The sequence below is a fragment of the Citrus clementina genome, unplaced genomic scaffold (genome assembly GCF_000493195.1).
Source record: "Citrus clementina cultivar Clemenules unplaced genomic scaffold, Citrus_clementina_v1.0 scaffold_1, whole genome shotgun sequence".
Lineage (NCBI taxonomy): Eukaryota > Viridiplantae > Streptophyta > Magnoliopsida > Sapindales > Rutaceae > Citrus > Citrus x clementina.
Window position 1 is genome coordinate 24,689,219 of NW_006263303.1, and position 9,004 is coordinate 24,698,222.

Genomic DNA, 9,004 nt, shown 5'->3' on the forward strand with positions numbered 1-9,004 from the left:
ATTTTATTTTCCTTGTTTCGGCAGGGGTTATCCTCAAAAAAAAAAAAAAAAAAAAAACTCGGGATATTTTTGGGATATCTTACGATGTTGTAGTCTAAATATTTGATCTCAAAATGGACCAAATTTACTTACAAATATTTGATGCAAACGAGATCAATTAATTTTACCTAATAAGAGGTGAGAAAATATCCATAATGTAATTTGAGAGTGATTTGTGTAATTTATGTGTGCTTGTTAATGATACTCCGAACAAGCATTATCCTATCATTTCATTGTTCTCAATATTGAAAGTTAGATAACGCGTAATAATAATAAACAGCAAGTATATAAGTTAAACAAATGCTCAATAAGTTAGTCTTATATTTTAAAATTCAAGATAATAACAGTAACGTATGATAGAGTCGTCTGTTTAGTGTTTAGTGTCTTCCTTTATATAATGGTCGTTTTCTTTCATTTCAAAATTAATGTGGACATAATTATACATTAAGCGTGGATTAGATTAGATCCCCTTTCTCCCAACTAATAATGTCATATAAAACTATGTACCTGTAAATGGCTAACATTGTAAATCATTAGCAATAATGATTAATGATTTCATAAAAACTTTTGAAAGTTTCGCATTCTAAACTTATGATTTTGTGTCATGTGTACATTAATAGTAGTGTATGATTAAAATTTTATTTATTTTTATATTTTTATTCAATAACTTCTAATCGTGTTCTTGTATTTTATCCAGTATAAGGTCACATCAACATAGAAGTGATTCGCGACTCATTTTAATTTTATCGTGTTCAAATATCTAGGCTAAAACATAAGTGGTAACGATGTGAATTTAACTTGATCTCATCAAATTTTTAACCATCTATTATGTATGTATATTGGTAAATAATATATTATGTAAAGACCCCATGGGAAGAAAATGATACTGAATTATTTTGCCATATTTGTCCTGTTTCTCCTGAGCAATCAAGACCGAAAAGCATTGTCACTATCAGAAAGGAAAATATAAATAAGAAAGAAACGTGTCCGTGACCAAGACCGAAAAAAGACGCGAAGTGGGCCAAGTGGTAGGAATGATGGGCCTCAACATCGGCCAGTGCCAACAGTGGTCATTCAATTTTCGAAAAAGTGGGCCCAAATCAGAACCCCAGGCGATGGATTTTCACTTCCTCACCTGACGTGGGGGCATCCTACACCTCATCCTCATCGATCAGTTTTATGGCCCTTCATTCGTCAACGCGTCCGATTCCGGTTGTAATGGGACCCACACCACCCCCCACAATGATCCCCATGTGCCATTTGATTTTGACCTCACGTACCCAACATTACAACGTTGACTGTTTCTGAATTTTGTTCATGCAAATGACAAGTGCAATTACTTCCAAGATGATGAAAGCTTGTGGCTTGCTTCTTCAATTGTGCTTTTCAGGTCTTTTTTCGCCACACGGGCAAGCATGGGCCATGGTTTTTGGTTTTTACGCATTATCTGTTGGCTCACAAAAGGGTTAATTTACAAGTCAAAGGCAACAATATTAAGCTAATTAATTATTTGATTGGATCGATCATACTTCTGATACATTAATTAAACAAGATATTCTTCTATCGTGGTCGATAGTTGTGTTGAGGAAAGATTAGTTTTTTAAATTTTTTATAAAACTTTTTTATGATCGCTCTCATATAATATATAAGAATTTATAATCTAGAAATCGTACCTTGAAAATCTGATTTAAATTTTTTCGCTGAAGTGATTTAGACTCCTAGATCACGATCCGTCACCACCACGCCTGTTAGATCACGATCCGTCACCACCACACCTGTTAGATCACGAACTGTCACCAATGATCTTCCAGGTTATGACTCAGGTTTGATCTGTACTTGACGTGTGGGCTCCTTTATCACTACCAAAGCAACTAGCACAAGAAAATTTTTCTCTCAACAATAGAGAGAAAAATCTTTTTCTCTGATCTGTATAAAGTGGCTGCTCTCTTTTTCTTTAGAGAAAATAAGTCTTTTTATATCTCTCTTTAGTGAAAACCCTAGACTCCAAATAATGAAAAACAAAACTCATTTTACTTACTTTTTCTATTGGGGACCCACCTTGTAAAATAACATAAGGCCCCTTACACACAAGCTAATTAAATGAAGTCTCCCACTAAATGATATATTTAGGCTTTTGACCCAAATAACTAGTTATTCTTGCTTATTAATCCAGTAGTGGTGCAGTCAATTAAATGAGCTAACCCGGAGATCATTTGGGAACATACAATAGTGGCTATAACAATTAGGCTTGTAATTAAACTAGCCTAATTATTTAATTCTAAATCTACTTCACTAAAAGATTGAAATTGACCTCCATAATTGTATGCTCGAATAATAATTCGTCCCAAGCCACATTGATTTCTTTACTGCACAATCATTTGTACCACATCATTAATTAAATCGATATCTCAACTGTCCAATCAATTTAATTACATCTTGTTCCTTGATACTTACTGGTTTTCTCTAATGATCATTTTCAACATACTAAATATGTTGACACACTCTGGCCAGAGAATTCTATGATCAAGTGCCGAAAACCCATCAAGAGATGTGTTGTACAAATTCTATATTGTTAATTCATAACTCCAATACTCATAATTGCTCCCACCAAGATACCGGGTAATCTTGATCACAAGTATGTGTCGTGCCCATTGGTAACTCAAATGGAATAACAATTATAATCATGAAATCATAATTAACTCAAAATTAAGATTACAGTAAAATCAATGCCTATGAGATTTAATAAGTCTGACAGTTATTACAAAGTTAATTAAATCTCATATGTGATCTTGTTCAATGTAGTCGTACTACATCAGTAAATTCATACATGATTAAGATAAATTATTCAATGAATTTATTACAGTCTATACCTAAATAAAGTGCCTAACTTTATTTATCAACTGCGAACTAAATTTATTTAATTATGAGATAACTTGTATTTATGTTTTATGTGAATCCACATGGTGATCACATAAATACATATAATATGATTAAATGGACTTTAATAAAAATATTAATGCAATTAATATATTTGAATAAAATGCCTCATTTATTTTATTAATTAGAAAAATTATTTAGTACAATTAAATAAACACATATGTTTTTAAAGAGCATATTTTCCCAACAAGTTGATCATCACTTTGAAACTAATCTGTTGTCTCCTTACTCACATATATTCATGGGCAATTTTATTTTTATTTTTTTCAAATCACTAGCCAATTTTTTAGGGTGAGTTTTATATATAGATTATTTCTGTTGGTATTAAGTATATATATATATCAACCAGTGTGAGTGTGGCTTTGTGGCCATTGTTATGAAATGAGACGAAGAGAGAGTTGTACCATGTAAGTCGAGTATGAGGTCAAATGTAATGCACAGTGTCAAATCAATGGTATGTGCTTTTCAGATCGAGCAACCAAAAGCAACATGCACACCGTTAATCTTCATCCTCGTAGTGCTCCTAATAACACGAGTACGATTACTTATATATATATATATATGTTTGTTACACTCGAGATTTATAAAAGAGAATTTTTACCAGTTATTCTCAAGGCATGTCTTGAAATAAGCCCAAATGAAAACCAGACAAGAAAACCAAATCCTTAAATGCCAACAAACCTATCGCTGAAACCCATGTGAGTAATGACACTGACAATTGTCATTGAACTTGGTCAGACGCGAATGTTTGTGCACATGGGTGTTCTTTTCAATAATTTGATCACACCACGTACTTGTTTGACCCCTTTTCTTTCTTCTTTTTTTTGGTTGGGGGGGGGGGGGGGGGGGTGTGGTATAAATAAATAACAAATAAAAAAAGAAAAACACTTTGGATTTGATGACTTGAGCACTTGTAAATTCGTCACACCTATGTATCGCTGGCCCAATCCAGGAAAGGAAATAAATCGAATTGAGTGTATTATGGGCTGGAAACATGCTTTTGCGCTCGAAGGGAAGCCATTTGCATTCACCAGAACTGGATTCCAAAATGTGTATGAACACCTCCATATGGGCCAGGGCCCAAAGAAATTGCTATTGTGCTATTTTCTTTGATTATTTTCTCAACTATTTTTTGTTTAAGAGTTGGACCATAGGCACCCCTCCAATGCTATTTTTATGTCAGTCAACTTGGAAAAGAATAGACAGCCAACAGAGAATCAAAATTCTAAACACCTACATTGTTCTTATTCATTTATCCAACAGAATTTTCTCATTTCTAGGAAAAATAAAAATTAAAAAATTTCCCTTCAATCACCTTTCTCGATCATCCGACGATCACAAATCATTAATCTCATGCCGCTAGAATCAATACTAACGGTCCAGATTCACAGTTGCTTCATTTGATCGCTCACACTCGAAGCTCCGTTCACGTTCATCTTGTAAGTTTTGGACGCAACAGAGAACGGCCGCTTGAATGCTGTTGAATTCCTAGAATCTGCCAGTTAAACGCCATCAATTCATTAACAGGTAAGATGCACTTCTCACGTGTTATTGTCAGTTTTTAGGGTTTTTGTATTTGATCATGTAAAGGCAAACTAAACGAAGTGGGTTAGTTTAATTTGGTGAAATTCGAGTTGGGTTAATTGCGATTATGATTATTTATTTATTTTTTTTGTTTCAGATGGGTTCTAGAGATGAGGTTGTAGAAATTGATAGCTTGGAGAAGGGTTTATTATCTGATAACGGAATAGAACGTGAGGATGATGATGATGTTCTTTATACGGCGTCGTTTCAAGAGAAAGAAGACAATTTTGTTCAGTATCAAACCGCTCAGTGGGTGTTATATTCGTTGCTTTTGATTTTGGCTTGGGGCATCGGCCTGTTCATGCTTTTATATTTGCCTGTGAGGAGGTACATTCTGCGCAAAGATATCCGGTCGAGAAAGCTCTTTCTTACTCCGAATGCCATTGTATATAAAGTAAATGAACTATCCTTTTTAAAGTTTCATGTCTCTGTTGTTTATGTGCGTTTTATCTGTTGCTTCTAGTTATAACTTTGGTTGCATTTAAAAGTTTTACAAGTGAAATTTTGGTTAACTTATGGCAACTTTGAGACCCTAGTGGATTGCATTGGTTGTTATACTTTGTTTTTTTAGCTCAGGTGACGAGGCCGGTGCCATTCCCTTGTTTTGGGGTATTAAAGAAAGAGAAGCATGTTCTGTTGCCTTCAGTTCAGGACATTGTGATTGAACAAGGTAAAAGCTCTGCGTCATTTCCTTGCTCTAATATTCAGGATGTAATATTGTTCCATTCTTTTGAATTTTATCGCATAAAATTGACCTTCATAATTGCTAGACAAGGTTTACTTTTAGAGTTAGATTCTGAGCATTAATCAAAATGGCTGGGTAGAATAAACCCAGTTTGTATTGCTTAGTAGCTTTTGGAATCTCAGAAAGATTAAAATACTGACCCCCATTGGGTTCATTGTACTTTGACTACTCCCTGCTTGGTGATTCAGTACCCTTAGAGATTCCTCCACTTTATGCAGTATTGCAAGTTATTTCATTTAAAACATCATCAATTGCCTTGTGCAACATTGGTAGTATGTTCAACATTTGTCCTGCCTTCTTCAAAGCCAAAAAGTGATCCCTGTCCATTATTGCTTTTGAAGGGGTGTTTTGAATCTCAAAGTAAAAGCACGTTTAGTTGTTGTATTACAAATACATTTATTGTGGGGGAAGAAACACATGCAACTCTCGTACACATTTAATGTGGGAGATGGAAACATGTTTGAATTGTTTTCACCATTTTGTTGGCAGCATCTCTCAAAATATTAAAAGAATATAAATGTGGTAATTTCTATCTCAACTCCTCACTCACCCCCCAGCCCATCTCTCCATTTCATCTCTTTGCCCCCTTTTCCCTTTTTTTCTCCTAAATCTCATTCTTATCTTCCCAGTTTTCTAACTTTGAACAGAACCTATTTAGATGTGCAATGTGCTCTTGAATTGTTAATTTGTTAAACAACACTTAGTATTTTAATTATTTGTTTGTAATTGTTACTTTTTATGCAATGAATGAAAAGAATGCCTAATATAGATTGAATTAAGTCGATTTAAATATTTGTTTAATTAAGTAATAGAAAGCTAAATCTATGAAGAGGGGAAACCCACAGCCTCGCACTATGTTTAGTTAAAGAATTTGGAGTTAACATATATTTATCTTTTTATCATTATAAATGTTGGTACCAGCCTGTTTTCATTTTCAAAATACTGCCATTATAAATTGATACCAGACATGTTCTCGAATATTGAAAATACTGAATTTAGAAATACCATTTTCATTCTAAAAAGTGATTTTCGAAAACATAATTTGAAAAATGGTACTGGACAGGCCCCAGTACTTTTAAGGTTTGGCTCATTTTTCCTTAATAATTTTTGCCCCATCATTAATGGCTCTCATCTCATTGTGCTATAACTTCAGTCCAGTTAATGTTAAAATACTTGTGTTGCCTTCAGGATATTTGCAATCTCTCTTTGGTGTTTACTCCCTTAGAATAGAGAATGTTGGTGTCAGAAGACCACCGAGTGATGATGTTCAAATCCAAGGCGTAGCAAGTCCAAGTGATTTCAGAAAGGTACTTTGTTATCAAAGATCATGTATAACTGGCTATGTCATAAAGAAAGTGTAATTTTTTAATTCTCTCCCCGCCTAGTATTTATTATTTTTATCTGTATGTGCAATTTTAGGCAGTTTTGACACGGCTCTCAAATATGAGGAATGAGGTGTTCTCCAGAGAAGCTTCTGCAATTGAGGACGTTCAAAATCCAAAGAGAAGTCTTTCATCAATAACCTCGGTATGTCAAAATACTAACTCATTACTGCTTCTTGGACTAATCTCAGTCACTTAATTTCATCCATTGTTGTTTTCATGTAGCTGCCCTTGTTTTGTTGGGATTAATTATTAGTGAGTTCACAATTTAAGATCAGGTTTATTTCACAAATTTTTGCATTTCGGGGATTGGGGAATTTTAGTTTTGAATATAGGATATCCATTCTGTTCAATGGATATTCACAATATCAGCCCTCCTGATACGTTGTATAACTAGGAATTTTGACTTTTTTCGAGTTTCTTCTTTCCTTTCTTGTTCATTCAGCTTATATTTCTTTTTCTTTCATCTGCTAATTGAAGATGTCACCATCAAAACCTTCAAGGCACGATTTAAGTCATTCAGGAGATCAAGTAGTGCTTCAAAAACTTGAGGAGGTTGGAAGTTCTGTGAAGGTAAATCCCCCAACAACAAATTTTATTCTATGTTTGCATTTTGGAAATGTGTCATCTGCCTAATCCTAGATGTGTCTTTGGCATTCATCACAGAGAGTACAAGCTTTAATTGAGGAGCAATGTGGTCAAACATCAGATTCATTGGTTGAGGTGAGTGGATTTTAAATATACTATAAAATATTGGTTTTCTGGCTTGTGGTATATGCTTTACAACATGTTATTTTTAGCTACAAAAAGTATAAGTGATAATTCCTTTGCACAGCAGTGCATGCAACTGCTGCCAATCTGACTTGTGTGTGTGCTTTTTTTTTTTTTTTGGGTTTTTTCAGCCGAACTTTCAAAAACAGTTACCATGGAGAAAATCCTAGTGTTTTTTTGATTTTCGGTGCTTGAATTGCTGACTCTTGACTTTTAATCAATAGACTGCTTTTTGTTAATAGCAACCACATCAAACTATGTACACTTGTAAAGTTCTTAATTATATTCAGTCAAATGAATTGAACAGTACATAACAAAATTCATTTACATAAGTTTTCTTTCTTGTTTGTCATGTCATTATTAATATATAGATATTTAGCAAAACGATGAAAGTTGTATTGATGAAGAAAGATCAAAAGAGTTACTTATTTAGCAAAACAATGAAACTTATATTGATGAAGAAAGATCAAAAGAGTTACTTGTATTATCCGGCTATCATGCTAGTGCTGCTTGATATTAAGACAGGCAAATAATCAATTTTAACAGCTTTAACAAGCTAAGGTCAGGAGTGCCAAAATATGTCAACTCTATTTATCGTCCTTTTTTCTGCAAATGGGTAAGAGTTGAAACTGGTGTCCAGTTTATTACTGCTTCATGGACCTTACCATACTGCATGGGACATTAGCTCTTGGAAACAAGCTTAAGGAAACAGGATAGTGCATGTACAGGCACAGGTGTGTGTATGTATGGTTATGAATGTAATATCATGATGATTCATAATAAATTGCCCCTTTGAAGTTTCAATTAATTTATTTAGGAAGATAGAATAAAAAACACAATAATTTGAATTTTGTCTATGAAAATCAGATGCTCAAGCTTGACTGTTAATAAATGTTTCTGAGAAAGTATAAACGGGTTATGTTAAAAAAGTTCAATATTTTCAAAAAATTAATATTTGAGTCAGCTGAAGCAGAATTAGTCCAAGCTCTTCTATTTTTGTTAACGGTCCTCGAAGGCAGAAATTCTTTCTCTGATTAGCTCATAATTGCACTTGTCTGTGCTTATTTATTTCATCGCAATAATGGACCATTTATGTAATAAAAAATAGTATGTTAAAGGAAAAATAAGAAAATTGGACCGTTGTTTAGAGCTGGTTTTGATCTGAACCTTGGGATGCAGGAGACAAGGTGATGCATAACTGCCGTACAAACGCACAGAGGTAGTATCATGAAACCAACTCTTTGTATATGCTTTCTGCATGACCTTTCAAGGAGTAATAGTTTAATACTGTACAAACATTGCCGGGTTGATTTTGGGTAATATTTGTTTGCATATTTCTGCAATCCATTTTGAGGCTACAACTGAGTCTCAGAAGCGCTAATACAGGGCTCATGGTCTTCAGTCTTATTCGTTATATACTTAATTTGTATTTTCTTATTCATATGTGGAGAAGGAAAATTGGGGGAGGGGGGGGGGGGGGGGGGTGGGGGAAAGGGGAAAATTTTTTTTTTTCCCCCCCCCCGAGGGTGTTTGGGGAAATACCTCC

General features: G+C 34.1%; 1 protein-coding gene across 3 annotated transcripts in view; it reads left to right on the plus strand.

Annotated features, from left to right (window-relative positions):
* The first annotated feature begins 4,164 nt into the window (after positions 1-4,164).
* LOC18055380 overlaps positions 4,165-9,004 on the plus strand; it is a 6,167-nt gene continuing 1,327 nt past the window's right edge. Inside the window, exons 1-8 of one of the 3 annotated variants that reach the window (XM_024178372.1) lie at positions 4,165-4,503; positions 4,658-4,954; positions 5,137-5,230; positions 6,494-6,612; positions 6,725-6,832; positions 7,168-7,260; positions 7,354-7,410; positions 8,638-8,677. In XM_024178372.1, the coding sequence (XP_024034140.1) occupies positions 4,658-4,954; positions 5,137-5,230; positions 6,494-6,612; positions 6,725-6,832; positions 7,168-7,260; positions 7,354-7,410; positions 8,638-8,649 (780 nt within the window). In that variant the 5' untranslated portion in view covers positions 4,165-4,503 and the 3' untranslated portion in view covers positions 8,650-8,677. Of the gene's footprint in view, positions 4,504-4,657; positions 4,955-5,136; positions 5,231-6,493; positions 6,613-6,724; positions 6,833-7,167; positions 7,261-7,353; positions 7,411-8,637; positions 8,917-9,004 lie in introns of those variants that run through there. The other 2 variants (XM_006452800.2, XM_006452799.2) reach the window with 2 other exon arrangements.